The following is a 23,849-nucleotide window of genomic DNA, read 5'->3' on the forward strand; positions in this document are numbered from 1 at the left end:
AGCACTCCCTCCCTGCTTCCTTCCTTTCTTCTGTCCATCCATCCATGCCTTCCATCCATCGCTATGACAACACAGTGTGCCACAGAACATTTCCTCACATTTTCACCTGTTTGTGAGTCATTTCATGTTGGGCGCTCACCTCTATTGCTCTTTAATGGGGGACCTCATTACCCCACACACACACACACACACACACACCTCTTTTTCTTCCTCTCTCGTAATCAGCCAGTACTGATGAATACCTTCCATCAGCCACCGCCTGCTCGACTGTAACCTCGCCACGTCGCTCACTAATGGAACAGTGAGGGATTTGACAGTTGACATTTTATATTTTTCTGATGATGCAAGGGGGGTCGTAGGGGAGGACAAATTGCTCTCCGTGTCAGTCAAGTGAGAGGTAGTTGTTGTCTCGTTTTAGAGGGTTTAGCTGAAGATCTCACACTGATGATGTTGACCATGTTTACATATGTTATTGTCCTTTGACAATTTGTGCTTTCACCTACGCAAAAAAACAAAAAACTGCATTTTGAGGTCACTTTTTTTTCCAGTCATGTGGACATGTGAATTTCTTCTACTCGTTTGGTTGTTCTTTTTTGTCTTTATACAAGTAATTTGAAATTGTATTTTTAAACAATATTTTTGTCCCATGTAATCAAATTCACAATTAAAATATAAAAAATAAAATATTGTACAACAACAAAAAAAAGAATTACAGAGGAGCTATATTAATGCCACATGATAAGTGCCATCCGATGTTTGTTTAACTCAAAATTTGCTATGACAACATGCGCATAAATTCAATACAAATTGTCATCAAATGTCAATGTCAAATGTCATTAAATTAATAAATAGAAAATCCGGCCTCGCCTGTGTGGAGTTTGCGTGTTCTCCCCGTGCCTGCGTGGGTTTTCTCCGAGCACTCCGGTTTCCTCCCGCATCCCAAAAACCATGCATTAATTGGAGACTCTAAATTGCCCGTAGGTGTGAACGTGAGTGCGAATGGTTGTTTGTTTATATATCCCCTGCGATTGGCTGGCGACCAGTTCAAGGTATACTCCGCCTCTCGCCCGAATATGGCTGGGATAGGCTCCAGCACACCCGCGACCCTAGTGAGGACAAGCTGTATGGAAAATGGGTGGATGGAATAAAAAATATTTAATAAAAAATTACTAAAGCGCATTTGTAATGTCAGAGCAAAAGAAGCATTATCTGTTTTTTTACTTAATCGTTTTTAAATATTTTTTCAAATTTTTAAAACTTATAACATGCATGTCAATTTCATTCAGACATAACATGAGGGTTAATATTATTATTAGTAGTTGCATGTCTTTTTAAGACAGACAGGCAGACAGACACACAGACAGATGATAGCTAGCTAGATAGATAGATAGATAGATAGATAGATAGATAGATAGATAGATAGATAGATAGCTAGCTAGCTAGCTAGCTAGATAGATAGATAGATAGATAGATAGATAGATAGATAGATAGATAGATAGATAGATAGATAGATAGATAGATAGATAGATAGATAGATAGATAGATAGATAGATAGATAGATAGATAGATAGATAGATAGATAGATAGATAGATAGATAGATAGATAGATAGATAGATAGATAGATAGATAGATAGATAGATAGATAGATAGCTAGCTAGATAGATAGATAGATAGATAGATAGATAGATAGATAGATAGCTAAAGTCCACCATTTTGGTTTGACGCAGCCTGGAATTTTGGCCAAATACTTTGACAAACTCCTACTAGGGAATTCACCCAAATGAACCTCAATCAGAAGCCTGGCCCATCTTAATGTGGGTGGAACATGGGATCAATTTTTGATGATTATTTCGAGGATTCTAGGAAAGAAAAAAAAAAAAAAAGAGAAGAGAACGTTAGCCCCTAACAGTTTTAGCAATCAACACCAAATTTGGTGGGCATGTCTATCATAACAGAGTGCATGAAAAAGTCTCAAGCACCCATGTTTGAAAGTGAACAGGAAGTCAGCCATTTTGCTCTGAAGCAGTCAGTTGGGCGAATTCGGAATTTCTACTTCGGAAGTTGTCCAAATGAGCCTCAATCAGCTTTGAATGTTTTACACTTCAACTGGGAGTGACAAATAAACAGCTTGAAGCAAGCACGTTTTGTATCTTATTTGAACAATTGTTCGCTATCTTTATAACTGCACACAGCCACTCTTAAAAATACCAGCGTTAGCAGCAGCAGCACTAAAAATATCTCGGATCATACTGTTTTTGACAATGACTTTTTTAGTACCGGTACACCGAACTCCTACTTGGGAATTCTTCCAAATATGCCCTACTTATCTTAACTGTTGTTCTTTTTTTTATTATTAAAAATATATATTTAACCTTTATTTAAGCAGGATGGTCCCATTGAGATTAAAAACCTCTTTTTTTCAAGTCATACAAAGCCAAGACAGGCAGCAGCAGAAACACAAAGTTAGACATACAAAGAGAGACAAAGTACAATTGACAAAGCACAACATTTTGGATTTAACCATCTATGATTCATATGTAGGAATTAATTGTTCAGGCAGCCCAGCTAAAACATTGACATTCTATAGAAACTGTTTCCATGTCTTTTCAGTTAAACACCAATGTATTACAATAAGTGTGTGTTTATATAAAAAAAAAAAAAAATTGAGCACATACCCATCGCTGATCTGGACCAGGATGGCACGGTAGAGTTGGTGTTGCGGGCTGTTGGAGCCAGGGCCGCAGGGGTGGATGAATGGGTGGATGGCCGCCAGGAGGAAACCCTGCTGGTAAAGATCTTGCAACTGTTCTGGCAGCTCTCGCACTGATGACAGACGCAGCGTGGATGTCCCGCCTGAGAGACACAAAACACAAATAGGAAGTCTGTCAGAACAGGGACATAACCCTATTGGTTTGTTTCTTTGTCATTATTCTTTGGCCATATACAATTTTTTATCTCAATTTTTCATGGCTTTCCCGTACTTCCAAAAAATTATTCTTTGAAAATTCAGCACCCAAAACCAGTTTCACTTAGCGGCATGAAATTTGGTAAACAAGTCTATATAATGACTCGACCCACCAGAAAGTCTCAAGCAACCATGCCTGAAAAGACACAGGAAGTCTGCCATCTTACTTTGAAGTGAGCATTTTTGGGTCATTTTGCCATTTCTAAGGGCTCCATTTCTAAGAGATTTTGTCTGATTGCGTCCAAATTTTAACAATCTATACAAAACAGACAGACAACGCTAAATTGTGAAAGATGGGTTTGAGGAAGTGACATTTTATGTCTTGCCCCCAAAAAAACGAAAGGGAAAATATTCATCCCCAGGAACCAGGTTCACATCACATACCGGCATGAAATTTGTTAGACAGGCCTATCATAAGTAGATACACAAACATGTTTCAAGAAGCCATGCCTGAAAAGACACAGTAAGACTGCGAATTTGCTTTGAATGTGGTTTCATGTTAGGCCATTTTGCCATCTCCAGGGTTCCTGTTCGTCATTGAATGTGGGCAGAGCATGGCGAATAAGTTTGATGACTCACCATAAAACAACTAACTATAACTTGACTGCCTTTTGCTCATATTGGCTGGCATTCTTGAGCAATAATCTGCAGCTGTAGCAGCAGTTAAGTATAATTCAAACTGTCATACAAAAAAAAACCTAAATAAAAGATCTGATGATTTGCAATTCAGATAGCAATGTGATTAGGAATTCACTCCAGGTTGGTTTTGCTAAATTAGCCTTGCCGCTCCAGACTTAATCAGAGGAGATCAAAATCCAATCAGCGCTGATTGCTGACGCCGCACGTGCTTTTTGGCTTGGTGGTCCGAGAGTAGTAGCGTTAGCAGTGGCTAATGAGCTGCAATCAGCCAGCGTTGTTAAATAAAAACGTGTTAGCCGCTCAGCACTGGAGATCAGGCTTTTTAACTAAAGTCGCTAACATCTTGCACGGTCTAGTCTACGCCTGAAGGGGGGCCATGACTGTCTTGATAGAGAATGCAGCAATGGATTGTGGGTAACATTTAGAGCAATGATTTCCAGCCACTGCACCATAAGAGATCATCAGTTGTACTGGTGCACTTTTAATCACCAATTCAACAAATGGTAAGAAACACATAATAAGCACATTCATACACAAGCCGCCAATGCCCGCAACACGCAGACTGGCTAACAGGCTAGCCAGTTAACAGCAAGCCAACTCGACACTGTCATTGCAGACGCCTACGTCACTCATCGGGCCAGGCCCCGCCATTTAATGCCATACAAACTCAAAGTCACAGATACTACAATAGAAATGTGAGCATGGTGACCACAAGTGGACAAAAATAATACCTGCACCTGACATAAACATTGTATTGTGTTTAATAACACAAACTCAGATTTTATCTGATTAATTGAATAATCGATAGGATACTAGATTCGAAAAATATTTCATAGCTGAAGCCCTATTTCTCTCACCAAAAGTCTGCTAAGATAGACTCCATCTCACCTGTGATCCTAATGAGGACAAGTGGGATAGAAAATAGATCTATGGAGACGCAATATAAATGCTCTTCTACCTTTGCCAATCACGTCCATTTATTATCCAAAATCAATAGTCTTTGATCTGACATTGAGTACCGCTTGGAGAAGCCTGGTTGAGAACTGTGTCTGCTAGCAAGAGTACAAATCTGACATCCCGACATATCCTCCCAGAAAGCAAAGTATTATGGAAGTGCTGACAGAAGAAGCAAAAGAAGAAGATAAAGAAGTGTCCTCAGTGGGCGCAAGTGATCCCCGTCGAAAAACACTTCCCCCAAATTTCTCAGTCACACTGTCCTACTGCACCACAATGCTGCCGCTTTGGAAACTAACAGGCATGAAGGAATTAACAAAGAAATAGGCCGTCATGGAAAATGACTGAAACATACCTCCCTCCTCCAATTTCCATCTTCCTGCACCACTGGCGCATTAATCCTTCTGTGATCCCTAATTTGGTTTTCTTGCCTTTGGTGCTCGAAAAACTCCTGGTGGAGGGAAGCTTTAACGGTGCGACAAGGTTCAGAGCAGGAAGTGAAAAGCAGAGAAGAGTAAATAAGAAGTGATTTCAATTAGCCATGGAAACAACCACGGGCCACTTCTTCCCCGAGTGGGCGCTAATCACCCTGGGTGTCGCTATTAATCCCGTCTTTTTAAAACACACGCGTTTATTTCATCATTTGCGATCACAGAGCCTCAGTGAAAGCGTGATTTCTCGATATCTGAAATGGAAGAGAGGTAATGTTCCACGTTAGCCAAGCTGCATCCAAAATGTACAAATGATCATGTTATTTCCATATTGACTGGGTCTGAATTGTAATGCGTTTTGTGTCTGAGTTACTTTTATCAAAACAACTCCAGAACTCTATATTTTAAATTTAACTTGAATAAATGTATGTCTTTTAAGAAGACAACAATGTCAAAACACTGAATAACCCTACTTTAATTTTTTGTACTTTTTCAACAGAAAATCAAACATTTATGACAGCTCAATAACGAAACATTTATTTATTTATAAGTCAATAACAAACATTTATTTGCCACTAAGAGTCACCACGACCAATCGGTGGCAGCGCTTGTTCCTTTAATGATTGACATCATTCCACCCAGACGCGTCAAAAGTCACTGAAAAGCCAGCCAATGACTAGAGAAAGGTGAGACAGGTAAATTAATATTTGATTATTGAGATTATAACAGGTAAAATAGTCATAGTACTATACTATAGTGACTGTAATTGTGTTACTTTCGTAGTGCATTATAGCAGCAATATTGTACAAGGCATGAAAGTAACCATTCATGTAGCGACAAAATACACCAACAAAAAAATGACATGAAATACAGGAAGTTCTTGACGTGTGTGTGTGTATGTAACATACATGGAAACAAACTGGCATTATGACAAATCACAGCAAAAAAATAGACGCTTTTCTGTCTGACAGAGACCAAATTGGTTTTCCATGAAATGCGTGTTAGCGCAGAGTCAGACAGGAACATTAAACACAGCGATGCTTGGGGGGGCTTGTTTCTATGGATGTACCATGAGGGTGGCGTAGGTAGCCTCGGGGGTTGGATGCCGAATGGCTGATGGAGTGACAACTCCTAATCAAAGATGGCAGCAAACAAATTTAAGGAGGAAATTGGACCTGCAGGTGACGTGACGCCACCCGCCGTGTTTGTCTGCGCTGGTATCATGCGCCATAACATTTTTATTTATGCTGATATTCACTCGACCTTGTGTGTTGTAACTAAAAAGATCTCTTTATCCCCGATAAAATTCAAATTCTAATCTTATGAGAAGAGTGTTTCAAGGAACTCGGTACGGCACAACCGAGTTCCTTGAAACACTCTTCTTTTGCATAATCCTGATTACAAACGACAAAAACAATTCCTCTAGCCTTTGCAATTTCACGTTCAAATAATTAACTCCAAAAATGTGTCACCAATTACAATGTATCATGGTTCTGATCTAATTCCAACTCAAACCTCTAGAGACAAAGTTTTGGGGAAATCAGTTGTGCTGTGTTTTGCATAATCCTGCCAATAAAAACAATATCTCTTGTCACAGTTTCACTTTATGGTAACTATTTACGGCAAAGAGTTAACACCAAAAACGCATCACTAATTACAACACATAACGTTTCCGATCGAATTCCAACTAAAATCTCTGGAGAACAAAAATTTGTGGAAATTGGTTGTGCTATTTTTGCATCATCGGGTGAAACAAACAGTACCCCTCACCTTCACACTTTCACTGTAATTATTTACAGCAGATGCAACTACAAAAAAATGCATCACGAATTACAAAGGATCACTTTTCCGGTAAAATTCACCGTGCCTGAAACCCTAATTTGAGACTCTAATTGAAAACCATGAGTAACTGGAAGGCGGCACGGTGGTCGACTGGTCACAGGGTCTGCCTCACAGTTCTGAGGACCGGGATTCAATCCCGTGCCCCGCCTGTGTGGAGTTTGCATGTTCTCCCCGTGCCTGCGTGGGTTTTCTCCGGGCACTCCGGTTTCCTCCCACATCCCAAAAACACGCATGGTAGCTTAATTGACGACTCTAAATTGCCCGTAGGTGTGAATGTGAGTGCGAATGGCTGTTTGATTGTATGTGCCCTGCGATTGGCTGGCAACCAGTTCTGCCCGGTGACAGCTGGGATAGGCTCCAGCACGCCCGCGACCCTATTGAGGAGAAGCGGCTCATAAAATGGATGGATGGATATAAATAGAGGTGCCATGGTGTAAGACTGGTTAGCACATCTGCATCACAGTTCTGAGGACCTGGGTTCAAATCCGGCCTCGCGTGCGTGGAGTTTGTATGTTCTCCCCGTGCCTGTGTAGGTTTTCTCCGGGTACTCGGGTTTCCTCCCACATCCCAAAAACATTCGTGACAGGTTAATTGAAGACTCTAAATTGCCCGTAGGTGTGAATGTGAATGGTTGTTTGTTTATTTATGTGCCCTGCGATTGGCTGGCGACCAGTTCAGGGTGTACCCCACCTCTCGCCCGCAGACAACTAGAATAGGCTCCAACACGCCCGCGACTCTAATGAGGATAAGAGGTATGGAAAATGAATGAATAAATACAATGAATTAATCAAAAGTAATGTAACAATAAGCAGAACATCTCATCCTCAAAAGTGAGAAAGTCACACAATCAAGTCTACTTTGACGCCTTGGTTGTGCGAGGCTGCCATCACTCAGCTGGTTTAAAAATAGATGAGTAAATAGGAAATTAATATGCACATGCGCAACGCCTCCGGGAGCAAAACATTTGCATGCGAAGAGAGAAAAATAGGCTGGCATCAATTATGCGCCCGCTGCCACGACGGTGAATGTCTGGAGGTTTGAGGTGGGTTTGTTTTAGCCTCCACTAAGACAGGAGACAAATGTGGGTTTCAAAATTGAATAACACTTTCAAAGTAAGGTTAAGGCTTCAAAATTAGGGTTACTAAAGTTAGGATGTAAAAGTTAGGTTTCAAGCACAGGGTTTAAAAGGGGTTTCAAACTAGGGTTAGTATTTCAAAGTATGGTTAGGGTTTCAGATTTTAGTTTCAAGGTTTTTAGGATTTTACATTAGGGTTGCAAGACAGGGTTGAAGTTAGTTTTACAAACAGAGATTAGGGTTTTAAAACAGGATTGGGCTTTCAAAATAGGGTTTAAACTTTGCAGAATTCAAGTTTTCAACTGGAATTAGGGTTTCAAATTTCAAGTCTAGTTGAGAGCAAAGTAGGGTTTCAAGACAGGGTTGAGGTTTCAAGTTAAGCTTTCAAGCGAGGGTTGTGGTTTTAAAGTAGGGTTTGAAAACCGGATTGATGTTTTAAAGTTGGAATTTAAAACAGGATTAAGGTTTTACACTCGGGCTGGGGTTTCAAATGTAGGTTTCAAGCCCGGGTTAGGGTTTCAGAGTAGGGTTGAAAGACAGGGTTAAGGTTTCCAAATAAGGTTTCAAACAAGGATTAGGGTTTCAATAATGGGTTAGGGTTTTAAAATGGGGTTAGGATTTCAAACTAGGGTTAGGGTTTGAAATTCAGGTTTCAGGCTGGGGTTAAGGTTTTTCTGTAGGATTTCAAACCAAGTTGAGGATTTCAAATTAGGGCTTCGGGGACATTGATAGGGTTTCAAACGAGGGTTAGGGTTTGAAATTCAGGTTCCAAGCCTGGGATTGGGTTTCAAATTAGGGCTTCAAAGCAAGGGTTCGGATTTGAACGTAGGATTTCAAGAGGGTTGAGGCTTCGAATGAGTCTTTTAATCCAGGGGCAGGCTGTCATGTTTCAAGCGTTTCAAAAACAAAACGTGCTCCGACATGTGAACAGTGCTAGTACGAGACGCCTGTTCCATCACTTGCGGAAAGTACCGTACGTCTTCCTTTATGAGAGCACTTGAATAATGAATGATGTGCTCCATATAAACCTGCCCCCATCAAGCCTTTTACGCTCGACTTTTCTCCCTGTGAAGTCACCATCTTGTTATTCAGCGGCCAATTAAAATAAGGCCTCAGACCTGCAGGGACTCCTGCGGGCGTCCCTCTTTCCCATCATTAGCCCCCAAAATGCGTCCGCCGTCCTTGCCTCTCCTTCCATTGCCTTCCATTCTCCTCCTCCTCCTCCTCAGCTTGTCTTCCTTCTCTTTACTTTACTCACCGTGGCAGACGAGTACCTGGTGTCTTTGCCACTCTGAAGCCCCCCCCCCCGGGGAGCCTCTTCAATGCTGCCACATTGAGGACTTTGCTGCTCTTCAACAATCTCTTTGTTGCTTTTAGCCGGGGTTAGGGTTTCAAATAAAAACCAAGTTTGGGTTGTGAAAACAGAATTAGGGTTTGAAGTTGGGTTAGAGTTTCAAATTGGGGTTTGAAGCAAAGGTTAAGGTTTCCAATCACGGATTTAATCCAGGGTCAATTTCAAGTTAGGGTTTCAAGCCATGTTTAGAATTTCAAGCCAGTTATTGACTTTCAAATTAAGGTTTCAAATCAGGGTCAGGCTTTTAAACCAGGGTTTGTGTTTCAAATCAAGGATTAAAGCCAGTGTTAGGCTTTCAAAGAACATTTCAAGACAGGGTTGGGACTTTCAAATGAGGGTTTCATGATACCTGGGTTAGGATTTCATATTGGGGATTCAAATCAAGGATTCAAGACAGGGTTAGGGTTTCAAACTAAGGTTTCAAATTAGGATTAGGGTTTCAAGACAAATTTGCATCGCCAGGCTGGGTTACTGTTTCAAATGAGGGTTTTTTTTAAACCAGGGTTGGTTTTCAAAGTAAGGCTTCAAGTCACGGTTAGGGTTGTAACGGTACGGCCAAAGAAATCACGGGTCGGTACACACTGCTTAAATGTAAAGCAGCCAAAATGCAAAAACTGCTTTTCTTCTTTTGTGTAAACAAGAAAACTTCGAGCAGTAAAGCTTTCCAAAATGAAAGATTGTCAATTAAACCAGATAATGGCCATCCAGCCATCCATTTTCTGCACCGCTTCTCCTCACTAGGGTCGCAGGCGTGCTGGAGCCCATCCCAGCTATCTTCGGGCGAGAGGCGGGGTACACCCCGAACTGGTCGCCAGCCAATCGCGGGACACATATAAACAAACAACCATTCGCACTCACATTCGCAATTTAGAGTCTTCAATCAACCTACCACGCATGTTTTTGGGATGTGGGAGGACCCCGGAGTACCCGGAGAAAACCCACGTGCAGGCACGGGGAGAACAGGCAAACTCCACACAGGCGGGACCGGGATTTGAACCCCAGTCCTCAGAACTGCGAGGCAGATGTGCTAAGCAGTCGCCTACCGTGCCGCCAACGAAAATGTTAAAAGTAAATATTTAACAAGATATACTCACATCATCTTTTTCTACATCTGCTGCGTCACGAGATGTTTCCCGAATGGAATGGCATTGAGCAGTAAATTCCGACATGAATCTCCAGGATACACGGACACCGGGCGCCTCCTAGTCAGGCAGCCTGTCTGTCTGTGTGGAACTTCCCAGGTGACATGTTGCATTTGTCTCCCATCGCTAAGGAAGCGACGAGGCAGGCAGTCGCACCAGTACTGACATTTCGAGCTCCACATTGGAGGAATGTCAAGTGAAAGGCTTCTGATTTGTGAACTTGGCAGGATTGGAGGGAGACGGCATGTGTGTGTGTGTGTGTGTGTGTGAAATAGTTAATCAGATCCTTGGTCAGTCATGAGTAGGGTTGGGCATCGAGAGGAAGCGGGACTATCGTTCCGGTTCTCCCGGAATCGTTCAAATTTAAAAATGTTGGTTCCCAGTTTCGATGCCTAGTCCGCCGCCCCCGAATAAGAAGTGGCGAAAACCAACGAAGAAGAAGAACGCTCACAAAGACGTGCTTGTGCCTAACGGCGGCGGCGGCGAACAAAAGTGTGTCTTAACTTTGTTCAAATTAATGACCGGTCGGCTCAGTGCAACACTTGGAATAAGATTATATTGTGCAAAGAAGGCTTCAGTGAAGTCAACTCTCAGTCAGTTGGGTGAGCGAAACAATCAAATATGTCTCTGCCAACATTGAGACAGCTAACAAGGTAAACGCTTGGTTGGTTGCACTTTTGCATTGATGGCTTTTAGCGTTTAATTTAGTTTTCAAACCAACGTAAGAGCCGATGACAGAAGAAAAAAAAAAAGCTTAACGTTGAGCTAAAACTTCACCTTAGCAACTTTACATCACAATGAATTGGGACAAAATTCACACTACACTAACCTTGTGCCTCGTTTGTGGGTAGGGAAAGGAATCAACGTTTTATAGCATTTGGTTCCATCCATACAAAAAAAAAAATGAATACAAAATATCACCGGTGCCATGTGAAGTTACTTTTCGTGCCAAAGTGCTGAGTTCCGGTGCGTACCCTTCAAGATAAAGGGCTCCAAGCTTAAAACAGGAAGTTAAGTTAAAACGTGCACATACAAACCATTTGACGTGATAAAACAGTCCCAAATAATGATTTTAACAATACTATATTTAACTTTGAGCTGAAACATTAATTAATGAATATGAAGTCAATTGGGTTAGTTCCACGCACATTGCCTTTTAGGTCACAGGTTTGATAGTGATACTGGTTATAAAGAACCCTGATTCAAATGTTCATTTTACTCTGTGCTGCAGGCTGCTAAGAAAATGGATGTTCATAATTTGGACACCCTTTATTTAAACCATGCAAACTTTTTTGACCCAGCCCCCTAAAAGAATCTGAATCGAGAATCGTTTGGAACCGGAATCGAAGTAAGGAATCGGGACCGGAATTGGTCAAATTCAAACGACGCCCAACCCGAGTCATGAGTGTTGCAAAAAAAATTCATACATTTTTAAAAATGCTGCTTTGGCGATTACATGATCGCGTTTTCTGAAATCGCAATTTAAATCAGAAAACGATAAATTGTTCAACCCTATTATACAGTAATTTGTTGCCATCTTCAAGGATGACAAGGTAATTACCCACCGAATGGACGACCTGTGGCGCCGCCTCAACACCCTGAGAGTGTAATCATTGAATTTCCACATCTAAATTATGCTAATGGAAACCAAAGCTCTGCCTTTTAAGCAGAACATGTGATATTTGACTCATGCCAGCGTGTTTGACTACCAGGAAGTTGTGTGCGGCAGGCTGCATGGAGCAGCTCGGAACCAAAAAAAAAAAAAAAAAAAGCCTCCACGTCTAAGCCCCTCGCTCGTCTCTTGGCAACTGTCAGCAGCGGAAAAGACGGACTAAACACACTTGCTTCCTGTGCTAGAGGTCCACTTTAATCCCAGACCATGCTTCTCTTTAAAAAGCTTTTTGCTGAACAAATTATAGGTAGTTTCACTGCCTTGTCACGTAGCGTGCCTTCAAAACATGACATTTGGGTCTTGAGCGAAGAGAAAATTTGCCAATTTTCAGCCAATGGATCCCTGGCTGGCATTAGGTGTCTTAAATGATGCCCACACAAAAGAGAATGCAGCTGCATTAGCATTGAGATGCCTTGTTTACCCCGAGAACCTCTGTTCTTATTTAGCATCGCGTCCCTGGCCAGGATATGGCTAAGCTAAGAACCTCAAGGACATGCAAATACGCTCTGAATTCTTGAGACCTTATTGTTGGTCTACTCATGATAGACATGCTTACCACATTTCTTCTTGCGAAATAAGACTGGCTTCATGGCACTGAATGTTTTAGCCCTTTGAGTTTTTTATCGGTTATCAACCTTTGCCACCATTCTTCGCCCACACACAAAACTCAAATTTCACACAAATTCAAGTTGCCCTTCACTCTATTGCTATCAGACTAATTCTCTTGGACAAGTTAGTTTTTTAAGGGCCCCAGGTAGTGGCCAACATCATGACCATAAAATGTCCGCTTTAAACCAAAATTGCACACTTGATGTGCTTTCTGAGACTTTTTTGTGGGTATACTCTTTATAGACATGCCTATCAAATTCTTATCCTGTTTCGTGAAACAGGCTTCAAGGACTGGATTTTCCAAAACAAATCCAGGCAATGCGACCCAGCTGACAAATTTGTCTTTGAAGGATCCCTGGAAAAGACCCTCATATTACTGCTTCAAACCAAAATGGCTGACTTCCTGAATCTTTTCGGGCATGGCTTCTTGAGACTTTTTTTTTTGTTGGTATACCCTTTTTTTGACACCTACCAAATTTCATGCTGCTAAGTGAAACTGACTTCAGGAGGCTGTATTTTTAAAAACAAATCCAGGATGGGCTACCCTGCCGACAAGTTCATCTTCGAAGGATTCCTGGAAATGCTCCTCAAATGCCCGATTCAAACTAACATGGCTTCCTGAAACTTTTTTGCAAGTCTACTCTTGATAGACATGCCTACCAAGTTTCATGTTGCTAAGTCAAATTGGCCTCGGGGGCTGAATTAAAAAAATACAAATCTGCTCAGGTCCTGATTAAACTGGATTGAGGTTCCCCAAAAAATGTAACATCTTTCACACAGGACCCGGCGAAGCAGGATTTTGCTTTCATACAACACAGCATGCTGCATTCAGATATCTAATTCCTATCTAATAGTTGTCAGACTGCAACAATTACTTTTGACACAACAGAACTGGATAAGGGAGAGTCTGGTGTTGAATTAAAACCTCTATTCCCTTGTGCTCAGCTGTCGTCCTGCTTCTGATACTATCTCCAAAACCAAGGGAATTCTTCTTTCAATTGAACTTCTCCAGTTCTGTGTCAGTACCTTTCACACATACACCAACATGAGAAAAAAAGTTCCCTTTAACAGGTAGTGCGGAAGGGGCTTGCAAGCTACTGCCTCTGAAGCACAGCCCACATCCCACAGTGTGGCCGAACAGCTGGCCGAACGGCATCGTCAAAGTTCAGACAGCGACAAGATTGCGACACATTCAAACGACTTACCTTTAAATAGAATTGTCTAACAAGTGGGAACTATTTTGTGACAAACAAACGTGTGTCCCACTGGCTGCATTTGAGTGGTCAGCTGAAATGAAGCAATAAGTGTCTCCTCGAAGAAGCCTGAAGCGTCGACAAACCGCTTCTCACCTCACTGGAGTGTCTAAAAATAGCGTGAGGGTAAAAACGGTTTCAGCCTTGCAAATTGCTCCTGACTGCGGAACCGAGCGAGGCCTCCAGTGAGCCGTTTGCTGCAGTTTGAAGCCAGCATGTTGAATCCACTGCCTCAGGTCTGTACTCAACACTCACTGCTATCTATCAACAGAGCCATTAAACACTGACGGTCCAATAGTCCATTACTCTTTGGGTGGCCTCGCTCTCAGAAAACAAAGTGCATTGTTGTAGTTTTCGGAGTACAATGCTTTGTCTCCGTCAAAGTTTCTCCTTTGTACCCTTGACATTTGAGTTCAAGAGTTTGGGAACAAATGTAGCCTTTTTGGACCTGTTAAACGTACAAATGAATACCTCGGAGTCCAATAAATCAAATGTTAACCACAATACATGAACCTTTCCATTGATCAACCATCCATTCGAGAAAGAAAAAAACACTTGACGAATCATCAAAATGATCATCAAACTTTGACACATTCGATGGCAATTTCTGTCTAGGAAACCTGTGTCCAATTGGTCCTCATTTGGGCAAATTCGCTTGTAGGAGTATCTCACAGTAAAAGCTCTGGAATTCTGGAATAAAAGTTTCGAACCAAAATGGACGACCTCCTGTTCAATTTCGTGCATGGATCCTCGAGACGTTTTCATGCGTCAGTCAGACTGGTGTTGAGAGCTTTCCAACGTTCCAGGGGGGGCGCTACGTTTGAGAGGTTGTGTTGGGGGCCCCTAGAATACAGGAATTTTTATCAAAATACACTTGCTTGCAAAGATTTTGGTGATTTTTCGGGCATGTTGAGACTCCCCAAAACATTATCACCAGAAGAACAATCTGTACTGGGCACGCTTTGGAAAACGTTTGGACAGGAACCACCTCCAAAACTTTTTGAAGCCATCAGCATCTCAGTAGTTAACGCATCAGCTTGGGGTTGAACCGATTACTGGACTAGTCAACTGGTCGACTTGAAGCCGATGCTTAAAGTCAACTAATCACACATTTTTGACATCTCGTCTTCCAACTGGTCAATTTACAAAGGACTTTCAACTCCCCGTCTGCTGCCATTTCTGGACCATAACCATAACACGCTGAAATGTCTGGCCAACAAGACAACAGTCTACACGTGTCTGCGCGGGGTTGAGTTATCAAAAAGAAGATCGTTTCGGAAGAGCATAGCCGTTATCCTTGCTAGCTTCAGCTATTCCGAGTGCCGCTAGTCCTAAAAAAAAAAAAAAAAAAAAATCATACCAGCGGTGCCATAATGCACAGACAACAACTGTGTGCTAACACTTGATTTTAGCACGTTTAACAAACCAAGGGTGACAAATATGAAAGCGTTTTTTTCCACTCAAGGGCTGTAGATTGCACGTAATGAAGTGTCGTCTCGGAAAACGAAAGGCGAGCCAGAGCATATGCTAATAAGGAGACGTGGCTAATCCATCACCCTGTTTCATGAGACGTAATTAAGTCTAATTATAGACGGGGCCCCAACCTTCCCTTTGAGAGACAGGTGGTCTTTCCTGGTAAAAACCTGACGCCCACCTCTGTCGCGTCAATGCAAACACTGGAGACACACAGGGAGTGAAATATGAGAGGCTTGTGTCCTTATGATGGATTGGCTCATTGTCTGACTGCATGGAGGTAAATCTAGTTCACACATGATTGATTACGTTTAGTTGTTTAGATTGTGCAGTGGGTTTTTTTCTTCTTTCTTTTAAGTTAGTGGACTAACTTCATGAAATTAAGTTTGCTGTTTAATTTATTGACTTAAAGTGACAGCGTGTGGTTTATTTTTTGAGTCTGGGTGACTTACTGGATGGCTTTCAAATTACGGTTTCAAGACTAAGAGTTTTAAATTTGGTTTCAAACCTGAATTCGGCTTCAAATTAGTGTTTGCAGTGAAGGTTATTGTTTCAAATTCAGGTTTGAAGCTAGGGTTAAGGTTTTAATTAGTGATTCAAGTATGGTTTAGCGTTTCAAGACAAGGTTAGCGTTTCAAATTAAGATCTCAAACCTCATTTAGGCTTTTAAAATGGGGTTTGAAGCCAAGTCAGGATTAGGGTTTGAAATTTGGGTTAGGTTTTCAAATTAGGGTTTGAGGCAATGTTTAGGGCTTCAGATATTGAATTTTAACCAGGGTATGGTTTCTAAATTAGGGTTTCAACCCAAGGTTAGGGTTTCGAGTCAGGGATTCAAATTAGGGTTTCAAACTAAGGCTAAGGTTTCAAATTAAGGTTTTAAGACAGGGTTATGTTTTCAAGTAAGGTTCAGGGTTGGAAATTTGGGTTTTAAGACAAGTTTTGGTTTTCAAATCATGTTTCAAACAAGAATTGAAAAAAACTGGGGTTTCAACCCTGGGTTAGGGTTTTCATTATGGATTTCAATGAGGGTTCCACGTGTACCAAAAGACTGTTTCTATTCTAGTGAGTGGAGTAGAAAGTAAAGCTTGTGAACGCAAACATGCCATGAATGGAATACAGGTGAGAGGGACAACCTGAACCCCAAGCAAGCAGGACTAAGACGAGCATGTTGGAACATTGCGGCATCCAACGGGGTTCTATCACCACGAGAGAATCTGTCCACATTGCAGCTGTTCCAAGGTGAACTCTGATTACTTTTCCCTCTTCGTCTCTCTTGCACGTCTGCAAATTCATCACGCCGACAAATGGCTGCAATCAAAGAGCAGCGTGCATGCAAAAGCGCCTCAATCAGGCGGCACTTCACTGGCCGCACCGGGAATAAAAGGACGCCAGGTAAATACGCAGGCTGCTTACATTTTGTCCGCTTTACACCCAATCCGGCATGCGTGTTTATCACGACAGGACACTGGGAAAACAATAAAGAGCCTATGTGGTTACATTTACAGATAGTCAGCAATTTTGGTTTGAATCTACCATTTTCAGGGATTAAGGCATAACGTCTAACTCAGGCCTGGGGCCAAATTTGGCCCACGATGTAATTATATTGCCCGGAGAAAACCCACGCAGGCACGGGGAGAACATGCAAACTCCACACGGGCGGGGCCGGGGATTGAACCCGGGTCCTCAGAACTGTGAGGCTGACGCTCTAACCAGTCGCCCACCGTGCCGCCGAGTCTGATATACGTACACAGAAATCAATAAAGGACCTACGCTCTGAAATGCACAGAAAATATGACGTTGGGAAAATGAATAACCTACAATAGGTTATTTGTTCATACAAAAAAAGATCACAACCATATTACAATATTGTGAAACACAAAATACACACTGTGTGAAAGCTCCATTTTAGCAGCAGAGGAAATCCATGGCATGCTGCAGTTTGCATCAGCATGTTCTGAATTAGCACACGCTGGCTGTATGCTAACATCTGTTCAGTCACATCCGTCTTTCAAGTTGCCTTAATGATACGCAACTTTCATCAATTATGTACAAGCAGAGCAGTGGCGGTGGCGACCTGCCGGATGGAGAAAAAGTTGTTGCTTTTCAAGGTCACACGTGCTGCTCTTGCTGAGGATCTGTGGTTGATTGGTCAGGCCTGAGTGCCCATGATTGTGGTAATTAGTGGTAGGGTTTATAGCAGGGGCACACTCTTAATACACTGCCAATGGTACAATACAGTTGCTATACATACGGTGTGAAGTTACTGTGATATGCTACAGTATGTTCCAGTTAAATCAATTAATATCGATGTGATACGATTATCTCCAATTATGACTGAATTCTCAATTGTGATATGATTCTCTTCAATTATGATGTCATATGATTTACTCCAGTAACGACAATATTAACTGCAATGACGATAAGATTCACTCCCGTTAACTCCAATTCATATGATACGATTTCACTCCAAATATGATCAATTTTACCCCAATTACAATAGGATACGATTCTCTCTAATAACGATACGGTTATCTCCAATTACCAGACGATACCGTTAAGTCCAACTGCGATGTGATACTATTTGACTCCAATTACGACAAAACTCACTACAATTACAATGTGTTATGGTTCTCTCAAATTACGATATGATACAGAACACTCCAATTACGATACGATTCAATCCAATTATGATGCGATAAAATTACCTCAAATTACGATATGACTGACTACAATTATGATGCGATACTATTCCAATTACAATAGAATGTATTCCAGTTATGATAGGATTCTTTCCAATTACAATCGGATATAAATCACTCCAATTCCAATCCGATTCACTCGAGTTACAATACGACTCTTTCCAATTACAATATCATACAATTCACTCCAATTGCAATACGATTTACTCAAATTATACAATAATACAATTGACTCCACTTACGATACGATTCGCTCCAGTTACCATACAATTATTTCCAATTATAATACGATGCAATTCACTCTAATTATGATACAATTAACTCCAATAACTGCATGATGCAGTAAGATTTGCTCCAATTACAATACAATTAACTCCAATTACAATGGGACTCACTCCAATTACAATACAATTTATTCCAACTACGATAGCATTCCTTCCAATTAAAATAGGATAGAAATAACTCCAAATATGATACCATACCGGCATAATACAGTGAACTCCAAATCCAATGTGATTCAGGCAGGTGTACCAAATGAAGTGGTCACTAATTGTCCATGTAGTTATTTCTGCCCATAAATCACATTATACATGCCGTGGTGGGAGGGGAGCTGGGTGGTCCGGGAAGTCTGGAGATGAAGGGCCCATTGTGCTCCCCCGGGCACTTGATTAGTCTCCATTAGCGTGTCAGGATGACAGGACAGGACGGGATGGGATGGATGGATGGATGAAGGGTGTGTGTGTGTGTGTGTGTGTGTGTGTGCGTGTGCGTAGAGAGTCTTCGCCGAGAGAGCACGTCTGCCGTGAGACCTGAAAGTCTGCCAGCCGGCGCCACCCCAGTGGTTGAATGACTTGACTGCATCAGCACATTTTGCATCCCACTTTCCTCTAGAATGACCTTGTTCCACTTGTACTTCTTTTTTCTTTTTACATGCTTCATTAAAGGTGTGAATAAGCCCAGGTAGTAGTGTGAGACGGGCACACAAAATTACACACAGCTTCATGAAAAGATACTTTCTTAAGATAGGTGTGAGATGGTGTGGTTCGCTTTTCTGCTTCAGTCAGCATTTTGCTCTCTGTGTTTGATTGCCAGCTTCAGGCAAGAAAAATGACTGGAGCATCATGGCTATTCACTAGCCAAGGTAAAATGTTGATATACATTTCTGATTGTTCAGAATTGTGGTCATCGTGTTGAATCGCTGTAAGATTCATATCGATGATGGAAATACATGCTTTTTTTTTCATTTGACCGTTCAGAATGTGATAATTGATATGTTGGTATCATTGAGGTTGACACAGGTAACTCCAAATGTTGTTTAATCAGTAAAATCATGTTTTCTTCGTTTTGCAATTTGCAAACATTAAAAAAAAAAATAAAAAAAAAAAGCTAAAAATGTTTGTTTTATCAGTAAAACAATTTTTTTTGTAATGTATGTAGCTTAAAAGACACCCAAAAACATTTTCAATGTTTTAGAAATATTTTAGGGAACGTATTCGTATCAATGTTATTGAATAATGCACATTTTGTGAGTTATATCACAAAATGATCAAATGATTTATGATCATTTCGATTTAAAAAATATCGATCATTCATTATTGTGGTCATGGGAATTTGACGTAAGTGAGACTCCCCAGGTTGGAAAACCTTTAGCGCATCATTGCATCCTTGAGAGAAAACAAGATTTAGACTCCCTGATCTTTGCTCCTGAGACAGACAGACAGACAGACAGAGAGAGAGAGAGAGAGAGAGAGAGAGCAAGCGAGAGAGATGCCTCAACAGGCTGCTAAACTGCTTCCAAATGTACCAAAATAAGCTTTGGCTGATGAAAGCCAGTGTAAATTGGAGGAGAGCTGTAAGTAATAAAGCTTGTCATTTGCTTTTATTACACAGCCGCTCCACACACAAAAACAAAAGTGTCTGATATTGGGGTGGCGACGCCACGGGGATGACAGAGCGCTCCGATGTGGTTGATGTGACCGCCGCAGCCTTGGGAAAGCGCCCAAAATCTGATATAGCCAAAATGCAATTGATGAAAATATTAGGACATAAGAAGCACAGGTCCCCAACATGATAGGTGGGTACGGTTGGGCATCGAGAATCTAGAACCAATTGGAACCGGGACTAGTTCCGGTTCTCCCGGTATCTTTCAAATTTTAAAATTTCAGTTCCCAGTTTCCGCGGCACCGTGGGGGACTGGTTAGACCGTCTGCCTCACAGTTCTGAGGACCGGGGTTCAATCCCCGGCCCCGCCGCTGTGGAGTTTGCAGGTTCTCCCCCGTGCCTGCGTGGGTTTTCTCCGGGCACTCCGGTTTAATCCCACATCCCAAAAACATGCATGGTAGGTTAATTGAAGTCTCTAAATTGCTTGTAGTTGTGAACGTGAGTGCGGATGGTTGTTTGTTTGTATGTGCCCTGCGATTGGCTGGCAACCAGTTCAGGGTGTACGCCGCCTCCTGCCCGATGACAGCTGGGATAGGCTCCAGCACTGCCGCGTTTTTATATGTTACAAAGTGAAAGCAGTCAGTGGCGCAATAAACGTTGGGGACTGCTGTATGGTACTGAAAAAATAATGACGCCATCGATTAATCGACTCCGACTCGACCATCGTCACATTAGCGCCAACTTCAAAAGTCGTGCCAGCCCGAGTCCATCCCCACCATGCAATGCGGGTGTCTCATAATGCAGCGCGTCTCCGCAATACACTATCACAGACACACCAGGAAACGATGCATCACACACCTTTTGAAATCACCTTGTGATATGAAAAGAGCCCCCTGGAGTTCCTTCCCTCCTCAATTGACATGAGCAGTTGTCATGGCGTCAGGTGAGGGACGTGCATAAATCTATTTCCCCGCGCCGCTCTACTTCCTGCCCCCCCTCATTTTTGCACTCAGTGGCTCTTAGATGCACCTCAGTGCTGCAGGAGATGTCAGCGTGAAAGCGTTGCGCCGGAGTGTCTTTTCTGGAGGGAGATTAGTGACGGGACGGCGGGGGAGCTGGGACTTATCCCCGCAGCTCACCGGATGGAGAGCTGGAATTGAATCCATCTCACCGAAGGCCAGCGTGACATTGAGTCGGGAATTCACCATCCTTTATTACCCTGCCCACTCCCCTTTCTAGTCCTGCGGCATGCTTTCACTTAAAAATACTACCAAGATTATCCATTGGAGAATAAGGGTTAAAAAATAAAGACGTCAATATTGATTGACTGCGGAGTTCAAGGTGAAATTCTGTTAAATCGATAAAGGTTCTGCACAAATTCCCACAAATACAACAGCGAGCTTTGTTAAGCTTTTAAAAAAAGAAAACGAAAACCTTCGGGAGTATTACACGAACATTTGTCGATCATATAGGGATCTTTTCGGGAACATTTGGACACCATTTAGGGAGGTTTTGGGGAAGAGTTAGGGAACATTGTCATTTGCAACATTTAATGTTCAATACATGTCAAATGTGCCATATCTTATTAATATCTCTAATGATTTGGGGATCATTCGGGGAAGATTTGATGAACAGTGAGAGAACATTTAGGGAAGGTTTGAATAGCATTACCAACAATTTGGGTGCATTTCAGGAACATTTGGGGACGATTAAAGGGAGATTTGGGGAGTATTTCGGGAATATTTGGGTAACATTTTTGGGAATGTTTTGGGAACGTTGAGGAAAATTTTGGGGAACATTTGTGAAACATTTAGCAAACATTGAGGGAACATTTGGGAAATCTTTAGGGAACAGTTAGGAAACATTATCATTACATCACATTTAATGTTCTATGCATTTAGAATTGTGTGAACAATTTTACATGGTGTAATTTATGCAGCCCTCATAACCTCACAACGTCCGTTTTTATTTACCCAGCATGCCTCCTTGCTGCTTCTTTTCAGCCAGCATCAAAGCAAAGCTTCATTGGCTGTGATTGTCCTCTGGCTGCGATCAATACATCTCTATCGATTGTGGCGAAATGCAATCAGTCTGGACGGACTGAAGAGGGGCAAAGCATCTAAATTTAACAAAAAGGCCTCCACTCAGAGGAACAAACAAGGAAGTGAACTCAGCCTTCACCTCACTTCCCGCCAAGAGGGCGGTGCCATGCTGTTTTTTTTCTTTCCACTAAGTCAGCAGACACAAAACCTTTGCAGTGGAAACAATATGGTTAGTTTGTCTTCACTCGGCAGAAAGATGCAGCAGGCTCAGCATTTTATTCTTTCCCCCCAGATCCCAGCAAAATCAGCGCACCCAATGATCTCACCCACAAAAGTGAAAACAAAGCCTCTTTATAGGCAATAAATCCTTTTTACGTCATTTTTACTCTGTTACTGCAGTACTTTAAATTATCCCTAGTTTTATGATTAAAATAATCAACATACACTATTTATGTACTTATAATAACAGATACGTTCACAACAATAAATAAATGTAAAAAATAAATTCAAGCTACAGGCAAGTTTGATGCCAAAACCAAAATGGCCGACTTCATGTTCAATTTTGGCTTTTTCGTGCATCCTGTTATGATAGTCACGTCCACCCAACTTTGTGTTGATCTGTGAAACGCTTGTTGGGGGCTAATTTTTGAAAATTTTAAATTTCTGAGAATCCCCGACATGATTATTCAAGTTCATGATCCACCTAATTTATCTTCATCGGTGAAACTGGTGTTAGCTGCTATTTTTTTCCAACTTTCCACGAATCCTCGAAATGATGATCGACAAACTTTGATGCCAGGCTCCGCCCACATTAGATGGAAAAGGAAAAAATGCTTGGCAATTTAGCGTTGCCCATCTGTCTCAGATACATGCTTTTGATTGGGCATCATTTGGGAAAATTCATTAGTTGGAGTTCGTCAAAGTATGAGCGTTAGAATTTTCAAACCAAAATGTCCAACTTCCTCTTCTAATTTCGGGCATGAGTCCTTGAGACTTATTCTTGTGTCTATTGGGACCCCTAAAATACCCACACTTTCGCCAGGATACAAGCATTTGCATAAATTGGTGGGTGTTCGGACATGAAAGAGTCCCCAAAAGTCAATTCATTTGTAGAAAAAGTAATAATTAACAATGTTTATGTTATGTGATAGATGATGTTACACTTATAAACAGAATGTCACATTTGTCCAAAAAAAGTTCATCATTTCAAAAAGCCAGTTGTTTCAAGAAAAAAAACATCACAATGTTTATAGTAAGAAATATTTGCAATCAGTGCCCACTTCTATACACAAATCAGTTCATACCTCACTCACTTCAAAAACAAAGGTGTAGAGGCCAATATTTTCAGAATCTTCGAGAGATTGTAATTACCAACAATTTTTTGCTCGTCTAAAAACAATTTACAAACCCATCCCATCCATCCATTTTCTTTCCCGCTTCTCCTCACTAGGGTCGCGGGCGTGCTGGAGCCTATCCGAACTTTTTTTCGGGCCAGAGGCGGGGTACACCCTGAACTGGTCGCCAGCCAATCGCAGGGCACATATAAACAAACAACCATTCGCACACACATTCACACCTATGGGCAATTTAGAGTCTTCAAACAACCTACCATGCATGTTTTGGGGATGTGGGAGGAAACCGGAGTACCCGGAGAAAATCTACGCAGGCACGGGGAGAACATGCAAACTCCACACAGGCGAGGCCGGGATTTGAACCCCAGTCCTCAGAACTGTGAGGCAGATGTACTAACCAGTCGTCCACCGTTCCACCCAATTTATAAACCATTCATCTTTTAAAAAAAAATCTTTCGCTTCCCA

At 41.7% G+C, this 23,849-nt stretch overlaps 1 protein-coding gene across 2 annotated transcripts in view; it reads right to left on the reverse strand.

Moving 5' to 3' along the window:
* The window catches only part of LOC133479656 (raftlin-like), an 84,568-nt gene that overhangs the window by 42,285 nt on the left and 18,434 nt on the right, over window positions 1–23,849 (reverse strand). For both annotated transcript variants that reach the window (XM_061776901.1, XM_061776900.1), the window contains exon 4: window positions 2,677–2,854. In XM_061776901.1, coding sequence (XP_061632885.1) covers window positions 2,677–2,854 — 178 coding nt within the window. The remainder of the gene's footprint in view (window positions 1–2,676; window positions 2,855–23,849) is intronic.

Source organism: Phyllopteryx taeniolatus, chromosome 6 (genome assembly GCF_024500385.1).
Source record: "Phyllopteryx taeniolatus isolate TA_2022b chromosome 6, UOR_Ptae_1.2, whole genome shotgun sequence".
NCBI classification, from domain to species: domain Eukaryota; kingdom Metazoa; phylum Chordata; class Actinopteri; order Syngnathiformes; family Syngnathidae; genus Phyllopteryx; species Phyllopteryx taeniolatus.